Source organism: Tympanuchus pallidicinctus, unplaced genomic scaffold, assembly GCF_026119805.1.
Source record: "Tympanuchus pallidicinctus isolate F22 unplaced genomic scaffold, pur_lepc_1.0 scaffold3, whole genome shotgun sequence".
Taxonomy (NCBI): domain Eukaryota; kingdom Metazoa; phylum Chordata; class Aves; order Galliformes; family Phasianidae; genus Tympanuchus; species Tympanuchus pallidicinctus.
Window position 1 is genome coordinate 4,313,672 of NW_026294747.1, and position 22,780 is coordinate 4,336,451.

Here is a 22,780-nt window from a genome sequence, read left to right on the forward strand (position 1 = left end):
GCAGCAGAGGAGGTTCAGGTTGGATGTTATTAAAAATTTCTTCCCTAGTGGAAGAGGCAGGTGGAAAAGAGTAACAGTAAAATAGAAAAACAGTTCACAAAGTGGCAGAATCCTGTGAGATCTGTTGAACTTGCACTGTATAATTGAGCATAAATTACTCCCTAGTGCCTTCTCTTTGTCCTTCTTCCACCCTGTATGGGTGCATATAAAGAAAGGGTGGAAGAAGGTGTAGCTGCCCATAGATGCCTGGAAGGTACCTGGGAGAGTTAGTTGTTGGTTTTGTTTTTTGTTTTGTTTTATTTTCTGGAAGAGAAAATGAGAAGCTGACTGCACTTTTTATGACCTTTTTACTGTTCTGCCATAAGTATCCATGGCAACATGACTGTTTCTGATTCTGGTACTGTAGCATCAAAATAACAATAAATGCTGAGTTAAATTACTGCGGTCAAATACAACTTGCTGCCAGGGGGGCCAGGGAAATAACATAGTTGGGACACAGAGTTGTTTTCAGACATTATTTTAGCCTTTTTCTGTACGTTCTTTTTCCTATGTATATTTCTTTTCTTTTTCTCCCTTTCTCTCCCTCCCCCCTCTCTTCATTGTGTTGGGTACGTAATTCATTCCATCTCTATGCCACATGAAGCCTTAATAAGGGTCAAATCTAATTTCAAAGAAGTTTCCATTTCTATTGGCTGTGATACAACCTGCATGTATTCTTCAAACAGTTGAATGGCAATGATGTGCCATGCTAGAGTGTGGGAACTTTTTATTTTATGCATGTCTTGTATAATGTAGTTTCTGGATGCCTTTCATTTAACCTGGCAGGTACACAGACAGCCAGAACTCTGTCTTCTAATGATCAGTTCTCATTCCTTACTCGGAGGGTGGTTGAGGTGTTGGCACAGGCTGCCCAGGGAGCTGTGGGTGCCCCGTTCCTGCAAGGCAGTGAAGGCCAGGCTGGATGGGTTCCTGGGCAGCCTGAGCTGGTGTGGGGCAACCAGTCTATGGCAGGGGCTTGGACCTTGACGATCTTGAAAGTCCCTTCTAACATAAGCTATTCTATGATTCAGTTGTAGACAAGTTTGGGCTTTTTTTCTGTTGCATAGAAAGTTTAATTTTTGTTTCAGAGTTCTACGGCTCTACGATTTGCTGATTTCACTTGTGACAGAGTAAAGAATACTTGGATTTTGGAAGCATTTTCGGTTGACAGTACATTTTACTTGTACTTTTACAATCGAGGTCAAGATAAGATGAAACAAAAACTCATAAAGCGGAAAATAAGAGTCTGAAATGCTCTTGAAGACTTCTGAGTTGCTTCTGCTAGTAAATGATTTTTAGAGATGATGTCAATATTTCAAAAAAAGTATTTTTGGGATCTGTTTCCCCTCTTCCTTTCAACTTGAAGTGCTAGTGGGGTGAATTAGTATCTAATTGACTTAATGATGTGTGAACTCTTGCTGTGCAGAGGTGATACCTCTCCAGTTCCAGTTTGTCAAGCTGATCTGTTACCTGCTGTTTGCTTCTAGCAAATCCTGCCTTTGTACCACAATCTTATATAGAGCATTTTGAACAAATGAAGACTGGAATGAAAATAACATCATTTTCTAATTACACTTTCTTTCTTTTTCCAGGAATCCCCAAGCTCTGCTCTGCCATAACCTCAAAGCCAAGTGCCAGCTGCTGCCTGCCCGTCCCTCCCCATCCACCACTACCAAACCCTCCAGGACGCGGCTGGAGGCAGCACGCTGACTGATCGCCTCGAGCAGGCTGTGGGTTTGCAGCAGCAGCTCGCTGCCTCTGACATCACTCCTGGAGCTCACATCCCACTCTGAGCTCCCTTCATTAGTCGGTCTGTCGCTTGGCAGAGGAAGCAGGAGACGCTGCGAGGAGGATCGGTGAGGAAAAGAACAGAACAGGGAGGCTACATCATGAAATTCTTCCCTGCTTATTACTTGCTGCTGCTTTTTCCTGCACTGGTCTTCAGCGCTAGGTGAGTACAGAGAGCTATTTTGCTTACAATTCTGCTCTGTTTGCTATTTATTCTTTTAGTCTCAGTAATTGCGAGAGGAACAATACAGGTTTCAGTTTCTGCTGGAGTAGAAAGTTTAAAGCAAGGGTATCTTTCCTGATTCTTGTTTTCCTCCTCCCCCTCCTGATCCTCTGAGATGCACTGAATCTTTTACTTGTTCTCTCTGGGCTTTTATATGCTGTTAAAGAGCTGCTCCTGTGTAAGTTGACCCAGAGCTCGGAAGATGAAACAAGACAGTTATCAAATATAAGCTTCATATATACAGCAGCAATAGCACATTCTGTGCTTTATGGGAAATATGGAAGGCTGAAACTAAGGATGTGCTAATATATCCTCCTGTTCAGTGCAGGGAAATAAACACTTAGGTAATCTTATCCCAGCTCAGGCTTCTGCATCTGAACCTATGGCTAATCCTATGAACCTCAGGGTCTTAGGGCTTATCTTCTTGACTGTGAAATACAGGTGAGGTGTTGCAGTGTTATCTCAATGCCAGATAATGTTGAAAAGTTACTGCAATCCAGAAGCAGTACAGCATGTCACTGAGAAAGTGAGCAAAACCTTTTGCAGCCTGAAAATAACAATTGCACTGATTGTTTAGAGCTCTGATAAAATAGTGTTCACTTGCTCAGAGATGGTGTTTTCTGTGTTGTGGGCATAACGTGTTCAGCGAAGGAAAGACACAGCTGATACATTCCTTCTCTGAACAAGACAATAGGATGAGTTAATGCTGCCTGCTGAGTAGATACGTCCTAATGACACTGCTCTCAGTCCAGGCTTCCTAAATTCCCATTGCTGATTAGAAAATAAACCCAGATTTAAAGCGTGGCATTTCTCTGCCCTGGAAGTAATAAGTACACAATCAACTTCTAAACCTGAAAGCATGTTATCGGAGGATGTGTGTTTGTCATGAAAATGCTGGTTACTTTAGTCTTCCTCTTTTGTAAAATGTCTTCCTGTCTTTTTTTGTTGTTGTTGTTTTTGCTTTTTGCAGGAAAAACAAGACATTTTAAGTCTGAATTTCTTATGGACTTTTATAAAAGAAAAAGTCTGTCTGCTAGCTATTCAGAGTGAGGTATACCAGGGGCATCTCTCAGTGCATGTGCAAACATATGAAAATGTTAACTGGAAAAGCTGGGTGGGAAAAGATCTGAATGCGGGAAGAAGTGAGGACTATCACAGTGTTTCCATTATCTTCCTACTGCACCTTTTCTGGGGTGTGATTTCTATTAGTCTGTAACACTTGTGATTTAGAGACCACAGTGCCAGTCAACATATAGAACTCCAAGGCTCTTGGATACATAAATCACAAGAGAATTGCAACACACAGGTGTTCAATAGCTTTTCTCTTTGATCGAATAAGTCTGAGGGAACATTCATTAGTGCTCAAGAATTTAGATATATGTGACTTCTAAATGATCAGAACTATTTTCTTCACTAAGAAACAGTTGAAAAAGGGAACAAGTGCCACAACAGTTTTGTCAGATGCAAGTGTGCACCTTGCATAGGTTTGCACAGATGAAAATGTCATGAAAAGAGATGCAGGAACTGCTTGAATCTTTCAAAATTTGCAGTTTTCATGAAATGTCAGATCAGTAACTTCTGTGTTCAGGAGACTGAACTGGAACAAGACATGCAGTGTAACACACAAAAAGCAGGTGCCTCTCATCTTAATGAGAAAGTACTTTTTTTTTGTAGAAAAACATGGCCTGTGGTCGTTCTTTATTATAATAATAGTAAAATTCAGGTCCTTACTTTCCTCCTTTCCTCCAAAAATAAATGGACAGAATATGAGGAAGTTGGAGCTGACGTGTGAATGCTAACCATGAACGTTCTGACTTGGGGGAGTGCATATATTCCTAAAAGTATAACTTTTGCACACAATTTGTATTACTTTCTAATTGAGGGGTGAAAATGATCAATGTGAGACACTTAAAATTCTATTTGCATACCTTATGTGTTATAAAGTGTTATAAAGTAAAGCTTTGATTATGACATATTTTGAATGGTCATCACGTTCCGTAGGATGCTGACCTTCTCCTACAGTATTAGTGATTTATAAGTCTGGAGGTGGTGTACTATCCTGGTCAGCAGCTTCCTTCAGTCATTTAATTTTTAAGCTCGTAGAATGTGGAGTATTTCTCAACAACTCATAATAGTTTTGTTTTTTTTTTTTTTAAAAAAAAAAATATATATATATATATATAATATATATGAATGATAGAGTGCTATCAGTATGCTGCCTACTGGAAAGAGATGATGCTTTATTCTACCTTCAGCTGAAAATTGTTCTGTCTGCAACAGTAGTTTTTTTTTGTGACATAGTTAATGCATTTGCTGGACTGAAACGCAGCAGGTTGTCAGGAGCAGTTGTGTTAGCAAAATGCAGGGTCTAATATTGTGGTATGTGAAATTGCTTAGGTAAGGAGAAGCACCTGCCTTGCGGTGCAGAAAGTTTTCCACTGTGATTTGCTTTTTACATAAGTTGTTAGAGAAGCCAAGTGTTGCCATTTAGTATGTGTTGACTTGAAATGTATGCAGTATTGTAGAGAACAGAAGTTCTTTCTTGCTTGTCATAGGTCAAGTTATTTCTTTGTCTAATGTCATGGTTTTATAGCTTGAGATGAACCTTGGCTTGTCTTCAAGGAGAATTGTAAACAAATATGAATTGATGAGTTGAACTATATTGACCCACTTCTTATTTTACAATGCTGTTGAAAAGAGAAATACACAGCTGTAACTTGTAAGGTTGGGTTCGTAATACACAGCCTTGAAAATCAGAAATTAATCACAAACATCTCAGCACAGACTATAACAGTACAAATGAACTAAATATCTATTAAACTACAGAAAATCCATATTCTTCAAATGGATTTTGTCTGTATTACTTAAGCTTGGTTTTGTTGTGGTTTCCGATCTTGGTTATTACTCTTAGTCATATTTCAAGCTTCTCTGTACTGCAGGCAAGCTTAGAAGATTGAGTTATATTGGTCTGTCCAGGTAGTGGTGTGTTTGCAGACAGAATTAGTGAAAGTTACTGCTTGGAGTCCCACAGAAATTTAAAGAATATTTTTTTGAAGATGAAATGAACATATTTCAAACTCTTCTAAAGCTTGCAGTTTCACATTTCCTCAGGCTGTTTGGTTTGGGCAGATGTTAAGCGATGGTTGTATATGTGTTACTGGTTTTTTTTTTTTTTTCACATTTCGTTGAAGACACCTACAGAAATGTCCCACTGTACCAAGCTCTCAGTGAATGCACAGAGTGTGTAATAGGCAAAGGCTCTCATTCTGTCTGCGTGCTTCTATGGATGCAGATGCCTAGGCCTTCAGACTGGGGAAAATATGATTTGCAGAAGGGAATATCTGCATGAAATTTGGGTCAGTAACTGAGATTTGCAGTTCTGATTACCTTGTCAAATGAGACTTGCTTGTTATTACATAGAAGGAGCCTCTTCTGAATAGTAATTGTTTCAATTGGAAGGCTAGGCACTGAAGTCTTTGGTCACCAACAGTTTTGTTGTCTAAATGGTGAATATCTAACTCACTCAAAGGGCCTTGTTGTGATGCAAAACTTGTCTTTTCATCTGGTGCTTAAAACATAGAACTCTTCTGTCCGAGCATGAAATTTGCCAGATGCAAAATTGGATTGAAATAGAATTATATAGCTGAGAATAGCTCTGTAGACCCAGTAGATGCATTTTAATACCAGCATTAATGACACTAAACAGTAAATTATTAAAAGGATGTATGAACACCAGGGTGGTGAAAGGCAGAATTTCACTTCACTGCAGTGAAATGGCTGACACTTTTTTTCCTAATAGTACAATTCAGTGACAGCTTTATGATGCTGATGTTAGAAGACAATCCATAATTCAGGTGCTAACCGGCAGTTAACAGCAGGACAAGGGGAAATGGTTAAGTTGAGGGAAGGAAGATTTTTAGGTTGGATATCAAGGGGGAGTTTTTTACTGTGAGAGTGGTGAGGTGCTGGAACAGCTGCCCAGAGAGGCTGTGGATGCCCCGTCCATCCCTGGAGGTGTTCAAGGCCAGGTTGGATGGGGCCCCAGCCTTGGCTGGTATTAAATGGAGAGGTTGGTGGCCTTGCAATGTGGAGGGGGGTTGGAGGTTCATGATCCTTGAGGTCCCTTCCAACCTGACCGTTCTGTGAAATGCCACCTTTTGTTTTATATCAGGAGAAAAGCAGTATGGTCACTTCTGGTAGGTGGATGCTTCTTAATGAATATATGGCACTGGGTCTAGTGCACGCCTGTTGTTGGAAGAAATGGAAATAACTTCAAACCACTTGCTATATGAAATGTGAGAAATTGACTCAGAAACTTGCTTTTTCCTTGTAACATATTTTTGAGGACAACTCTTTTCTTTACAGCATTTTTTGGTTTTGGTATTTTTTTTTTTATTTTTTTTTAAAGTACACAAAATATGGCTACTTTCTATTAGGTAAAGTTGTGTGAAAGACTTCATCTGAGATTTGATGATGGGCAAAGGGGGAATGCCTTTGACAGTACAGTACCAGGAGTTTAGGAAAATGAAAGAAATACTGGAAGAAGTCCTCGTTTGCTAGTTCTTATACCCCTTTTCATCTCAAACATACTTCAGGCTATAGGTAGATGTTCCCAAGTGACTGCTATTGAGACTCCCAGAAGAGTAGGGGGAATCCTACCCCTTGCTGGATTTTGAGGTGCAAGAGTGAGACTTACTTGTGGTAATATATCCATCTGTAGCCATATTGCTGCTATGTGCTCAAGCAGGTGGCCAAAAGCAGTCTTCCCTTCTGGGATCTTAGGCTGAGGTATAGCAGTGTTCTTTCTTTTTCTCATGTTTGAGTGTGAACTGTGGAAAAGTGGGTAGTTTGATGTAGACTGCTTTAGCAGAAAAGAATGTGGATTTTCATGTAAGCTGGGTAGACAACAAAAACAGTTTTATTATTTTGCTTTCTGAATTCATCAAGAAATGTAGGGGCACTTATTCAAGCCTATGTCTCCTGCTCAGAATTCCTTTTGGGCCTGCTTTAGCAATCTGAGTTTCCTTAACTGTGGAAATATTCCAGTTTTTATCAAGGCTTGGATGATTTTTCACACTGGGTTGACGTTTTGTTAGTGCCTGTTTTGTAGAAGTGTCTTTCAACATATGGCTTGGGATGTTGTTATACCTGAAGAAAGTATGAGCTTTGTTGTGGATTGTGTTTAAAAACAAGGCGACAAGTTTACTTGCAATATAATCTGGTTATAGGAATGTATTTGGCTCAATTTGTCTATTTTGATGCATGGGTGAGAGTCTAAGCCAGCAACTTTCCTGGGTATTGCTATTAGGTGAACCAAAGTCTTTTCCTTCTATGAGAAATGTTGAGGTTTGGTTTTATTAAAAATAATAGAATGAACTTGAAAAATGAACAAATGTTGAAAAAAACAAACAAACACTGATAATCCTAAAATAGCAAACAAGCCACCAACCAGAAACTCCCAAGCATGCTCTGATATGGTGCAGACATGCTCAAGGTACTTTGTAAATAAGGGAGTTGGGGCACATCCATCTTGGATAGAAAAGTAAAGCAAGACCTGCTGCAGGTAGAGCTCTTGGCATCAGAATGAAATTGCTTAAGGTTAATTAAGGAATCCCTGTGCTTGTGCTATGGTTTACTCTGTAGATATATCCTTGATGAGTGCCTTATGCAACAGATTTACGTCTCCATGTTTGCAGTTTATTTACAGTGGGACAACCACATTTAATCTGTTTGTCTCCCACTTGAAGAGAAGGGGTGGGAAAACAGTAGATTCTTGTCCAAGCTTAGAAATGTAGTGGTGTATTCTGCTATGACGTGGGGCTAATGTCCGATGAAGAATGATGACCTTGGAATTGGTATGCAGTAAATGTTTTAATCCCAGACAATAAGATATCATGGCAAAACGCTCCTCAAAGTTAAGCCTACCAGCCAAAATTAGAAATCCAGGTGGTAAATCTTTGTAACTGCAGCCAGAAAATGAAAAATTATTTTGTGGTACTTGTATATAAATGTTGAATCTGAAAAGGAAAAGTAGAAAAGATGAGGGGAATGGAAGAATGGGGGGGGGGGGGGGGGGGCGGCGGCAGGGGGTTGGGAACAAGAAAGAAAAAAAGAAAGAAATCAAAATGTGTGACCTTCAGGAGAAACTTAAATTCAATTATCTGTAGATTTGATCAAATCTAAGTCCATGCAATAGCTGTATCTCAAGGCTTCCTAGGATTCAGTTTTAAAATTGTAATAGAACGGTTGGACTTCTGCTTATTACACCATGCACAATGCATTTCTGCTCAGGACAACTGGAATGGAGATACTTATGTAACTTTTTACATATTCCTTGTTTCCAGGGAAATTATAATGCTGACATTTGTTTTTCCTCATCTACTAGTTCAGCTGAATGCAGGGATATCAAACTAAATTTGAAATCTCTCCTACAAAAATGCATTTAACAGCAACCTGTTCCCAGACAGTAATCCTTACCATTCTGCAGACAAATTTCTTATGCAACTTGTCAGAAAGCATTGCTCCTTGTTGTCTGGTTTTGCCCAATGAGTGCACTGGCTGTCTTATAAGGGTCAGATCTGTAGGTACCCTCTGAATGGAAAACAAGTGGTGGTTTTGTCTGAAAGAAGATAGTTCAGGCTATCCTTCAATTTCAATATTGCACCAGTGTTCAAGATGCATGTTGTTATATATGCTATTTCAGGCATATTAGAGTGGCAAGTGTCTTTGAGAAGTGGTATAGGATAAATTGAAAAATTTGTTGTTGTATCAAGTAACGTCTTAACTCTAACTCTGCCTGCTTATCTTCCTGCGCTGTTACTTCTCCCTTTGCCCCAGTGCATTCCCATATTTATTAATCTTCACTTTTACTGCATATTAGCAGTAACACACGAAAAAAACCCTGCTGAAATCTCTGCTGTATTTACTGGAACAGCCTATCTCAGTGAATCACAAGAGCAATCAATGCTGATATTTATGCGCTCAAGAAATAAAGTGGTGTGGAATTTATCAATATCTTATTTACATGATAGCTTTCAAAGTAGTACAGGGAAATGTCAAAATCCTGATGTATTCTGTCTACGTCTGCTATCTGAAGAAGGTGAGGTCAGTATTGTGCCTGCTGCTGTATTTTGCCTAAATGGTTAATGATTGCAGCTGTTTGCAGCATACTTCTGTCGTTGCTTCTAATGAACGCTCGTGTTTTCAATTTATGTTCACAACTTCCCGGCAGGATATGTAGATAAGCTTGTTTTTCATTTACGGAGTAGGAAAATGGAAGCTGGTTTAAAAACTAGCCTGATGGTCAGACAAGTTGTGGCATTAAACAGGAAAGAATGTGTGTTTGCTGAATCCCATCTGACTGCAGAACCAACACCTTCCCCTTGTAGTTGGAGACAGTTCTCTTCATGAACTTCTTGAGGTTACCATGCCAAACACTGTATACCATAGGCTTTGCTACACCTTCAAAATACCTTCTGTTAAAGGACTTGTGTTTATCATACTATATGCTCCATGTAATCTCACTATAGTAATAACTCTTTAGGATCTCTGCAGTTGTTTTTATGGGCCTTTGTAAAACTTGGTTGAATAACAGAAGGGGTTAGGAGGGAAAAAACTGCCAGGCATTAAGATGATCAGAGGGCTGGAGCATCTCTCCTATGAAGAAGGGTTGAGGGAACTGGGCTTGTTTAGCTTGGAAGAGAGAAGGCTCTGGGGAGACCTTGTGGCTTTCCAATATTTGAAGGGTGTATAAACAAGAGGGGGTATGACTGTTTATGAGGGTGGATACTGATAGGACAAGGGGGTATGGTTTTAAAGTAAGATGAGATGTTTAGGTTAGATATTAGGAGGATGTTTTTCACTCAAAGTAGTGACACACTGGAGCAGGTTGCTCAAGGAGGTTGTGGATGCCCCATCCCTGGAAGCATTCAAGGCCAGGCTGGATGTGGCTCTGGGCAGCCTGGTCTGGTGGTTGGCAACTCTGCCTATGGCAGGGAACTTGAAACTAGATGATCTTTGAAGTTCTGTCATGGCTTTTTGTTTTGTTTTTTTGACCCATCCACTATCTCCCTCTCACCCTCTCCTGAGGCATGGATCTGCAAGTTCCCTGCTTCATTAATCACAGGGCTGGGGCGGTCTGGCTGTAAAGAAAGAAAGTGAGACTTTATTGAAAAGCAGGTGAGAAATGTGTGTGCAAATGGAATTGCTTTGACTGAAAAGCAGATGTGCTCTGGGTAGCATTAGATGGAATATATAGCAAGTTTACTCCTGCTGATGCAGCATATGAAATGTGTGCTTGATATGCTAAGACCTATGTCTGTCATGACATAGGGGTTTTTTCCTCTAAATGGAGAAGTAAAATGAATTTTACTCCTTCCTCCCTCACAGCTTTTTCTAAGAAGAAATACTTTTCAGACAGAATGAAATTCAGCCAGGATATGAATCAAACACCTGTGTTCAGTAAACGCTGAATTTTTGAGCAACTTTGAAACTGATCAGTTCATAATTAGTTCTCGTCTTCTGTGCCCAAGTACTCAATATGATCATTGAATTCTTTCTGCTAATTAGTGACTGATTGAGTCCGTCAGTCCCTCTGCAGGTCTACTCCTCTATTTTGCAAGGTGTGTGAAGTTCCTGACACGTTCTCTCCTGAAAATGTGCACTGTGGCTTCTTTTATTCCATGTGAAGTGAGCCAACTTTTGCCAAGGAACCAGGGATTTTGAAAGACTCAATACCTATGATCTGCATTGTATTTTCTTTAAGTGTGCTGAATGAGTCTGATTTTGATGCCTTTTGAATTTCAAATGGGGGACAGCATGATGGCTCCACTAACACTGTGAATATCTGAGATAATAAATAAATGAAATCCATACACTTAAAAATGAGACAGGTATTCAGCTGTTGAGTTATATGGTCATGTTTGTTAGAAATACTTTCTGGCAGCTTTCAGAAAGTCTAGCTTTGCAGCTTTCTTTATTTCTCTGGGAGCTGAGGAATAAGGCTAAATGGTTTGGCTAAATGTGGAGGTTAAGGCCTGGGAAGTAACCATGGTGCCCCGTAACAATGTGGTGAGAGGGCTCTCAGAATCCACAGCATCCTTGTGCTTTCCTTGTGTTGTCTTCATTAAGCATCTTTAAATGTGTGATCGGTACAGCCTGTACTATTTAACTTGGTGGAAAACTCAGGCTCAGGTACTGTTTTCTGTGAAATCTCTGTATTCATGTATGACGTGAAAAAAATAAACTTAAGAGTATAGACAGGGAATAGAGACTTTTCATAGTTGCTTCTCTATTTACTTGGAAAACAAATATCTGCTGTTCAGTACTCATAAATGTTGCTCTGTTTGGTTCAGAAAAGCTTAAGAAAGCAGACATTTAATTTCATATCTTTAACTTGTACCGTCCTTTCACCCTGTCTCAATATTCTAGTTCCTTCCTGAATTTCTAATTCACTGGAGATCTTTTGTCTCAAGGGGAGATTGCTTTTCTGAGTCCATTTGAAGAACTAATTAATGATTCCTTAAAACAGATTTCACTACTCAGTTTTTACAGGAATTTATTTTTATCTGTTCCACATGACAGTATTTGGTATTGCCCCTTTCATTTATACCAAAGACAGACTAAATGTAAATAGTTTCTGAAATCACTAAGAAGAAGTACAAGATGATGCATATACCTGAAGTGAATCCTTAAGGAATATAGGATATTTTATCTGTGATGAATTCCACAGTACTTAAACTCTCTGCATTAAATAGACTATGTATGAACTAGACTATGTTTTAGCTGAACCTGAAGTCAGGGTCAGAATGTTATAACTAAAACACATTGACTCCTTCCTGTAAGGGCATCACATGTTTCCTTTACTACTTAAACTTGATGATTATATCACATGTTAAAAACATCTTTTTAAATGTAGTATTAAACCTTTCTCAGCAACATGTCATATTCCTGTAATAATTACATTTCTGTTTGACTAGATACTTCCTGTGGAACAATGGGAAGTTGACAAGAATCACCTCTAGTTCACCCACCAGAGGAATGTGGAAAAAATCTCGTATGAAATAATTTCATCTGCCTTAATTTTCCAAGATCTGGTGGAGGAAATGGTTCTTAAAGTATCTTTCTGTATAAGATATTCAGATAGATACTGAAATCATTGTTGTTCTAAACATTTGTGAAGACAAGTATAGAGAAACATGCAGATAGGTTTTCAACAGTTCACTTGGAGATTAAACTGGAAGCAAATATATATAGCCCAAAACTTCCCCCAACCACCTAACTTGCAAGGAAACTGTCAGAAAATTTTGCTATATGACATGTGGGAAGTCATAGTAGCCATTGTGGTGTCTAATAGGACGAGATCAGAGGGGTGGTGGTGTTTTCAGTATCTCTTTATAGGCAATAGATAAAAAGGAGCAGTGATGAATTCAGTGATGAATAACTAATTTGAAGTATTCATACAGTCCTAGAGTCCTTATCTTTACCTTTATCTTACCGAAGGCCAACTACAACCTAGAGCTGCTTTTTCTATACAAAAGTGAAGAGAGCTGTATATGTAAGATGTGCACGTGATGCAGGTGTCTGAGAAAATTTGGAATGTAGAGGGAAGGAGATTCAATCAGTTCTCCCTGTTACTACTCATGACTTTAATCCTGATATGTAAAGGCTTATTTCTCTAAAGCTTAATGAGTTTCAGAAAAGTATATTTTAAACTGTATATTTTGTATATATATCTGTATATTTTTGTATATATATCTGTATATTTTTAAACTTCATCAGTGGCAGCATGTACAACTTTCACTGCTCTTCAGATAATACACTGTTTGTAAGAATCTTCTTAACTAACATTATTTATTCCCTGCTAATGAGGATAGAGAGAATTCTTACCTTCTTAATTTAATGAAAAATTGACTGTGGGAAAATCTCGTGGTCTGAAGCAGGTGCTGAAACATCATAGTGGGTATTGATAAAAGTCAGCTAGAAGCTGCAAAATTGGATACAACTTCATCAGTGTGTTTTCAAGATCTCTTTCCCAAAGGAAAATGAATAAACATGTATAGCGTGTGTCTGTGTAATGGATTTCATACTTTGTGTCTACAACTCATGGAAAGACTGTTTTGCCATCTTTCCCCTGTAGCATGAATTAGATGTTTATGCTTTTATGCAGTTAAGTACTTCAAAACAGCTGAATACTTTCTTTTTCTTAAATAGTTAAGGCATCCATTTGTGATACTCCTTTTGCAAATAAATACATCAAACGATTTCTACAGAAAACTGTGTTTTTAATTAGTATTCCACTTCCTTCAAATGTGAGAAGCTAAACTGGAGATAACCACTGTTTCTGGAAAATAAGCTAATCTGGAATTATTTTCAGAATCACAGAATTGCTGTGGTTGGAGAAGACCTCCAAGATCATCTAGTCCATCCATTCACCTACCGTCAATATTCCCCCACTAAGCTGTGTCCCTTAGTACAACATCTAAATGTTTCTTGAATGCTTCTACTTTTTGAGTCTTTCAGTTGAACAAGCTTATACTTTTGTGTAGAAAGTTATAAATATTCTGTTGAAATGCAGGGAACCAATAGAAAGTTGCTCTGTTCATAATGCTGTTAGTTACTACCATAATATCATGGTCTAGCATTCCTGAAAAGGTAACTCGAGAAATGTAGTTACATTAAGTAAGTATTCAAAACTTTTTTTTTTCTGTGTTGTCTTCTAGTTATGCTGATTTATAACTGTGACTTGTAACTTGACAGTTGCTGGAAGCTATTCCAAAGCACTTCCAGGTGCACGTGAAACAAAATGAGTGCTGTTGTGTGCTCTCCTCTCAGCTTGCCCTGCAGATTTCACCAATTCTGCATGCTAGGTAATTCTCCCATTCTAATTTTCAGAAAAATCTGAATTGTTTTGGCCCTCAGATTCTGAATCCTTTTTGCTTCCTCTAGGAGATTTTTCTCTGGGATGTTCACATCTTTTTTTTTTTTTTTTTTTTTATTATTATGTTGATATAAGTTGCAACTTGTTACCTTGTAGTGTGTTTAAATAATGAGGTATATCTTTGTGTTGCATAGATTAGGGAGGTTCCTGAGAATTCATATTGGTAACAAACGTTCCAAGAGCCTTTTTATGGAATATATATGTACCTCTGGGAAGGCCTCTGAATATATGTGAACTGAAGATCTTCTTGTGCAAGGTATGTGTGATAGGAGGAGAATGTCCCCCATGCACCCAACGCTAATATTAAAGAATGTGTACTTTCTACCTCTCCAGCTTGAGTCTTAAAGAGTTTCTTGATTGACTGCTTGTGATACTCAAGTTCAAGTTGCCTGGTGTCCTCACACGATTAATAGGTTCGTATGATGTTCAGTGACTGAGAATTGAATACAGCTTTATGTATTCAATTTGGAATTGCTTTCTCCTTCCAATACTTGAGCCTTTTTGACCCTAGATGCAGTACTCTGTTCTTGAAGGGGGAAAAGATAAAGGAAACTTTCAGTCAATGATTAGTGCTTTACTTACAGAAAGTGCTATGATTAGAAGCTATTGATCTGTAGACTTGTACCAAACAATAGTATTGCTACCTTATACAAGGCAGAAATCAATAGTCAAAAGTGGTGCTTATTCTCTAGCCACTGTTCTTGTGCCTTGCAGTTTAGTTTTCAACAGAGGTAATTCTGAATGACGTGTCCTGCTATGATTCAAATTTATCTTTCTGAGAAGGAGGAAATTTGGAAGACTTACATTTTCTTGCCTTTGTTTTTTTTTCCTCCAAAACCATTATGGAATCTGGAACATAAATCTTGGTTAAAGTAGAATAAAGATGCAATTTTCTCTTCATTGGGGGTGAGGGAGAAATGTGATGTAGATTTTTTTTTTGACATTGTATTTATCATTTGGAATAAAAGCAAAAGCACTGGTGGTTTTTGCACGATTCTGGCTAAACTGAACAGAAATTATCCCTGGGTAAAACCCAGGCAATGAAGAATTGTGCTTGTTTCTGTAGCCTAGAATATATAGAATAAGTGGAGAATACTTGTGGAATTTGGGTTGTTTTCCACATGTTGAAACAGGAAAAATAGAAAAGCATTTCAGTAATACGTATCACATCAAAATGTAGTATTTTCAAGATTAATATTAAGAGAAAGTAACCTCTAAAAATGAAGTGATTACTTAAATACAACTTGGTTAGAAATGCGTCTTGAAAACTTCATCTGTTAATGTTTTTCAGGAAATATTTTCTCCTTCTCCAATGTCTTTAACTTAGGAATACAATGTAATTAATTCCCGTGTACAAGATAGTTCTTATCTTTCCTGAATGTACTGCTTTGTAAAAAAACAAAACAAAATAAAAACAAAACTTTTTAGTAATTCTCAGAACATTACCTCCTCCTTGCTTAATGATTGCTTCGGCACTTGAACGCTATGGTTTTATAAGCACAGCCTGAAGTTCTCATGTGGATAGACCTGTTCCTAGGTGATACTTGGATGAAACTGATTTGAGAAGTGCATCTTCAGTCCTAAGTGAATCCGTTTATAGACCCTCACAGTGCTGTAGTTCTATTCCCAGTTCTTTATTGAATTACTGTTTCTGTGATACAGAAACCATTCCAAGCACTTACAGCAGCTCTTGCATAGGAGACCAAGGGTTTTTATACCAGTTTTTAAACTGTCAAGAAATTTCTCCACGATAAGAAATCACAACTGATTTGTAACAGTCTCTATTCCAACAAGGCAAGATCGTGAGCTGCAAAATAGCTTTATTAGGATTCTGATTGTTTTGCAGTCTTCATGGACATTTGCTTTCTTCAAGTGACCTTGGCAGGATTCCACTGGAGTAAAACTGGAAACAGTCTGTAGCTTTAAAACAATTATTTGCTCACTTTCAGTCATGGCTAAGAAAGGTCTGTTTAGCACCTTTGGAGTCATTGTCCCATCCACAGAATTCACTGAATTACCATGCCTCAGTGGGATGTTTACAGCATCTATATTAGGAAAGAGAGTAAGAAATTGGTCAGCTGAAGGATGGCTCAGTTCAAAGTAGAATCTGCCTATTCTGGTGTTGTAATTGTGGCTGAATCTATACTACCAAGAAAAGAAGGAAACAATACTCTCTATTTAAGAGCCTCTTTCTGAGGTCAGTGACTACAGAGAGCGTGAAAATGGCAGAATTCCCTGACAACACATAAAGAAACACAGTGCTGTTTCAGATGGAGCCATCTCAGATCGTCAGCTGGCATCTGCAGCTTTATTTCTGCTGTGAATCTGGCTGTGCACCAAATGGAGATATCTTTTAACTGTGTGTATTATATCTTTGCCAGCTCATTCCTTCTTTGTGAGCAGAAAACATGGTGATGCAGAAAATTGTGTTTGTATGGGGTATAAGGTCTATTTAATACATCTCTTTGCTGTCATTCACTGTTTTTCACTAACAAAGGAAATTGGTGTTACTCAGTTGGACTCTTAGTTTACGCAGACTGCAGTAACTGAGCTTACTTTTGTGGATGATGCTTTCCTTTTGTGTTTACCTGATTAAATTAATTAAAGGGTTTAAGTACTTGATAAATCTAAAATAAAAAATAAAAAAAAAAAAAAAGAAATGGTTAGCTCATCAGAATTATTCCTGGTGGTAGGCATTACTGTGTTGTATGTTTCGAGTCCACAGGATTTGGGAAGTTATGGGGAAGAACTGTATTATAACACTACCATATATCTTGGGAGCTGTGTTCAAAATATCTGTTCCAGCTTTCATTCCAGGATGAAAAGAACAGAGGCAGAAAATGAGTTCAAACTGAGAAAAGAGAAGGCTGGAAATGGAGTGAGAAATCCCATTAACTGAGCTTGAATTCCATTTATTTCCCTTGGTGCTATGATATTCACTGATGTTGTATATAAAATATCAGTGTCAGCAAATATTCTCAAAGTTCATTTGGATGACTGGCATATTCTGACATGAAACATATTTCTTTGTCTATGAAAGAGAGACTAAAACTGTGGATTTTAATTCCTCTATGAGCTGAAGTGTGGCTTATTGTAGAACTTGGTAAATGAGGCACAACTGACTGCAAAGGAAAGTGTCCTGTTAGTTGTTCTGTGTCCTCAGCTAAATGGTTCGTGCAGCTCTGAAGGGAAGCAGTGTGTCTGGGGCCTGTGCATTTGGAGGTTCTGACTGGCAAGTGTGAAAGGTTTGCTCAGCTGCTGCCTGGAGAAGGAATAGCTGCTGGAAACTGAGCTTGTAGAAATGCAGCTGTCATCATACAGTGGAATTACTGTTTCCAATAGCTAACAGAGACAGGAAGGACTGTCCTTCTGGAAGGACTAATAAGTAGTAAAGGATGCAGACTAACGTTGCTTGACAGAAATAGATATCTGGAAAGATGGGACTTGTAACAGACTGAACTATAGTGCTGGAGTTTCCTTAGTGATTGACTGTAATATTGGAGGAAGGAGTTGCAGAAATAAGTGGAGAAAGAACTGAAGTGTGCAATCACGAGGATACGTTTCTCCAATTCAGACAGTGAATGATTGTGAAAGCCTTGTCATTTTCAAGTTAAATGGCTGAAGAGCCATTTTCTGCTTTTCTTTTCTAGTATTGAGATATTAGACTAGAAGCATACCTGTCTTTGCTACGGAGCATTGTCTTTGTGACTTATAGCACAAAATCATGGTCATACAGCTGTAACTGAAGGAACTGCATCTCGTTCCCATGCAGTTGTTTTCCAGTGCACTGCAGCTGGGCAGATGGTCTCAAGTTTGTCTGCATCACAATCACTGTTATTTTTTGGATATTTATTGTAATAAAGGTACTTTATTCTCCTTCAAAGGTACTTCTGGGAAGATGACATGAGGGTGAGGCTTTGAGTGAGCACAGTATGCTACTTTATCCCCAAAATCCTGAGGGTCTTATGCTGATGAAAATGAATTATTTTCCTCTTGGATTGTTCCACTGGCCTGAGGAAACAAGCTTTCTGAGTGCTTTTCAGTAAGCACTGACAGAAGAATTCGAGCAGTTTCATTAGAGTTACGCTTGGAGGATAAGGAGCAAAAAGAATGGGACTTGTAGAGAGAGACATAGAAAATTATGCTGCTTAGAAGCAGAAAAATACTTTCTTCAGGAGAGGAGGGGGGAAAAAAAAAAAAGCAAAATCAATATCATGGAGTAACAACTTCACAAAAAAGGTAATTCAAATGTTTGGCAGTACCATCAGGTAATGCCTGCCTGGGTGAGATGCTACAGAGAATGAGTTATTTGCCACTTTAAAGGTGTTTAGAGTGTGCTTGCTTGCCTACTGTGTTTCTCAGTATTATATCTACACCCAAAACAAAACCCATTTCAGTTGCAGGAACTTGCAGGAACAATTTCAGTTGAGGAACTCCATCCTCAATCTAGCACAGTCAGAATCCCCCTGACAGAACAACTGCTGCACTTGGTCATGAAAGCCTGAATTATAATTGAAGGTATTCGTTTTATTGTCGATGCAGCCCTCAGAAGGCTTTTGCAGTGGTTGAGTCAGGAGAACGCTGCAGGGAAAATGATACAGCTGAAAGGTTGTCTTTCACACTTATTACTGTTCAGCTGGTGTATTTGTAAAGGTTGGCAATGTACTAGCTGCTGTTTAGATTATCTCAAAATTTTCTTAGAGATTTCTAGTTCAAAATCATATTTCTGCAAGATTTCGTGAAGCTATTAAGAAAATCTACCCTTGTCAAGTCACCACACCTGGCTACTAAAAATGAAATATTCTGTTAAATAAAGGAGTAAAGGCCTTTTGTGCTTCAGTGTCGTTTTTTAATAGAAAATACATGAATGTTTCTGTGGGGAGATTTCTTAAGCAGCTGTGTAATGTTAGTTAGTTAGGAGGAATTGAGGCCCAAACCTGTATTGATCATAGCTGTTCTTATCCTAGTGTAAAAAATTCTTAAAAATGACTTCTTTGTACTTTTAAACAAAAATGTTTCTGTTTTATGCATCTTTTCATTCTCTTCATAGGCCTTTTGTTGAAGCTTATATTGTTATCTTGAAGATTGCGGTATCGTTATCGTTGTTGGTGCAACTTTTCAGGCTTCATTAATTTATTTTTATTTTTCGTAGTTTGTTTACTTGATCATAATAAAGACGATACTTTCTAAGAGTGAGGAAGTTAAATTGAAAAAGAAAACTTTGAAGCAGTAGCAACTACTAACATTTTGAATTTGATAGTTTTCTTTCTAGAGGAACTCACAGGCATCTGTAAGCCCCCTTAGGTGCATAAGTAGAAATGGCAAAAAATGATGAAAAGGCAATAAAAAGTAATACTTCGTTTTTATGCTTTGTGTACTGAACATTGTTACTGCTTGAAATGAAGAATGAAACTGTACCATTACTTTACTGAAATCAGTGCTTGTGCATGTCATAAAGAACTATTTTTAAACAGTTAGTGGATGAATCCCTCCAGAGAAGAAGTAATTACAGTGTAAATGCTTGTTTTCAATTTTATTGAAGACAAATAAGATTTCAGCTCGAGATTTCTCCTTTCTTGTGCCATCAACATATGTTTCAGACAACGAAATTGAGTGCATCATTTACTTTGCTGTTGTGTTAGTCACTGAGTTGAAAACTAAAGAGTGTAGCAAGTCTTATAATTCATCTTGCTTGCAGTACTTGTACCTTGAGCTAATAGAAAACAGTCAGTTAGATCGAAGGTTTGTAGGAACCCTTACAGTCTCCTGTTATATCCAGCTTAAGGGATATTTTCCATCAATCAGTCACCAAGAAAATTAGTAATTCTTTTAAGTCTAATTGTTGTGTTTTGGCTACTAGTTTTATATAGTTTCCAAGCACTCAGAGATCAAATCTGCAAAAATGTAAACAAAGGTTTACTTTTACTTGTTTTATTGAGAAATAGTTTTCTGCAGTTAAGAATTCTTTTGCCTTTTTTTCCATTCTGTTTGTCATATTTAATGATCTGTGATGTAGTAATCAGGGTCACTTTCCAATGAAAATGCCAACTGGATTTAATATTTCCTTGATAAGAGAATTCGTCTATGACTTCAGGCAAATCTGGCTGCTCTGCTCCTCAGTGTTCTGACAGTAAAACTGTAATGGGAACTACCTTTCTTTGTCAGTATCTTTTAATTCATTAAGTCTTTGTTTAAAACTCGATGGAAACCAGTGTTCATTCTGCATGCATAGTGGTGAGATCCAGAAATATTGCATCACATGTTGTTCCATATGCTGTAATTTGCATGAAATACACTTGTTAAGTGTCCCTTTAGAATGGTTTTGACTTTAATTACATATTTGAAAGGTAAGCCAAATGGCTGATGGTCCCCTGGATTAACCTTCACACTATAACCCATTTCTGCCCCTAGTGAAAATAGAAAATTCATTTTAGTCCTCTACCATGTTGTAGTTTGGCTACAAAAACGTTATAAAGCTATGAGGAAAAATTACAGTAATTATAAGTTAGAAAAACTGTTAGATGAGAGAAATTGCTGTTTCAAAGATTGACAAACAAAATGACAACGTGCTAGCAAAGTTTACAGATGCAATAATCATGCCTGTGCATATAGACAGTAATTTTTTTCATTAATAGTGCAGATTTAGACTGATGACATTGCTATGGATGTCAAAAATACACCCACAAACCCGTCAAGCTACTGTCTGTTCTGTGCATATAACCTACCCAGAATTCAAGAGAGTGGAGAGGACATGATAAGCTTCTTAAGTGAATTTACCATGAAAGAATCTGTCTTTTAATATCAGGAATTCAACAGTTTTTAAATCACCCCCTCACCTCGTTGATTTTAATGCAAATACGTCCTGGTAAAATAGCCAGTGGTCAGATATTTTCAAGTTTAGTTACAGCTAATGCCACGATTGGAACAGTGCCTAATTGAACAGCTTCTACTTGATATAGGCTGATTTGCTTAGCAATATGAGTTAGTACACTAGTTTAAGAATCAGTATATTAGTTTAGCTAAAGGAAACCATAAGTGATAGTTCCAAAACTCCATTTCAACTTTAGTGGGTGAACTCTTTGTTTTCCTCAGTTTTGCACTGGAGACATGATGATTTTTGCCTCATGAGAAGTACTGGTGTCACAATAAAATACTTTTATCTTTTGCCTTAAAAAATGCAAGGATATTTTCCTTGGGTTCCACATGTATTGTTTTTAAAAAGTGGTTCACTATGGTCTAAAAGCAATGGAAATCTTCCAAACTGGGGAGAAGTGAAGGAAAGTGAGTCAAAGAGTTCAGTGATGAAGCGGATGGTGAAAAGGGGGAGAGAAATAGGTGGGCACTCAACCACCCTTGAATACTATTGAGCGTGCCCGAAGGGACATATGAGACCCTGAAATAGAGTGAATATGTATGGCAAAGTACTGCATATGTATGACTTAGCCATATAAATGTAGAACCTGAACACTGAGAGCATGTGGTTGCTTGCAAGTTGCCCAGTGTGCATCGTGAGGAATAAAAGAATGCCACTTTCTAACACCACACTGGAGATGGAGAATTTTCTTAACAGATTTGGATGACATCCTGCTTTAAGGAAATGGTAGAACTTAGTGATAAAAGCAAAATACTGTGGATATTGTAAACTTTTCATGCTGCTATGACACAGAAAAGTGGTCCAGACCCGCTTTCTCTGGTTTTTAGTGTTAATGGTTATGGATATTGTTAATGATCTTTGGTAGCTAAACAGCTTTGCATTTACAATGTGCAGTGCAGTGGAAGATCTTGTTTGAATTAGTGAAATAATTCATTTCCCTGCAAATATAAAAATATGACTTTAGGTGACCATCCAATAAGAATAAAGGATTGAGTAAATATGAGTAGTTTCTTCCTTATTTCGTAGAATCATAGAATCACCAAGGTTGGAAAAGACCTTAATATCGCATCAAAGCTATTTCCTGTATTTTTCCTTCCAGATGTAATTCAGAGCTGTAGTTAAATTTGGCAGGGAAAAAAAATAAAACTTTAAGGATGATTTCTTATTTTCTTGACTAAAATGCCACCAGACTAAGGAGTTATACTTGTTCAATAGAAATATATAGTCACTGTGTGAATCACTTTTATTGTTTCCTATTCAAGTGTGGCCTTAAACGATTCCATACCAATTTGCTTGATTTTTATCTACTGGAAAACACCAACTCCAAGAAAAATTAGTGAATGATAAATGACGCTACATGAAACTTTCTGCTTGTGTCATAAGCGAGCAAAGTCTTCTGTGTCAGTTCTTTGTGAAGTCAGTCACAGCTTTAGTACAGTCAAGGAAGTGACAGCAGTATTATTTGCTTTCAGTGCGTTACTCTTTGCAGCCCCTTCTGCTGACAGCTGAAGCATGTGAGAGGACTTTTTCCTAACTGCGACTGCAAAGCCAAATATATTGTGACCAAAAGCGTCCGAGTCACGTCAGCAGGACTGAATTGGTCTTGTATCTGTCTGTACAAGATTTATATGGTTTGGGGAACAGTGGAAAGAGGATGTAACAATTTCAATTCTTGATAGGAGCTCTGGACTGGCACCTGAAATATATCAAACAAGAGTAGTCCTCCTTAATGTCAAGAAGAAGAGGCAGAGAACTTTGCAATGTGATTTTACTTCCTGTTGTTTCTGAAAGAACACAACCCGTAAAACAGACAAAAAATTGACTTGCCGATTAATTTAACTTGGTCATAATTATTTAATGATGATCGTTTAGTATGATTGGTTTTGAATACTTTATTTTGTAGAACTTCCTTAGCTAG

General features: G+C 37.9%; 1 protein-coding gene across 3 annotated transcripts in view; it reads left to right on the forward strand.

The window, feature by feature from the left end:
* The first annotated feature begins 1,636 nt into the window (after positions 1 to 1,636).
* The window catches only part of LUZP2 (leucine zipper protein 2), a 113,967-nt gene continuing 92,823 nt past the window's right edge, over positions 1,637 to 22,780 (forward strand). For all 3 annotated transcript variants that reach the window (XM_052694376.1, XM_052694375.1, XM_052694377.1), the window contains exon 1: positions 1,637 to 1,990. In XM_052694376.1, the coding sequence (XP_052550336.1) occupies positions 1,929 to 1,990 (62 nt within the window). In that variant the 5' untranslated portion in view covers positions 1,637 to 1,928. The remainder of the gene's footprint in view (positions 1,991 to 22,780) is intronic.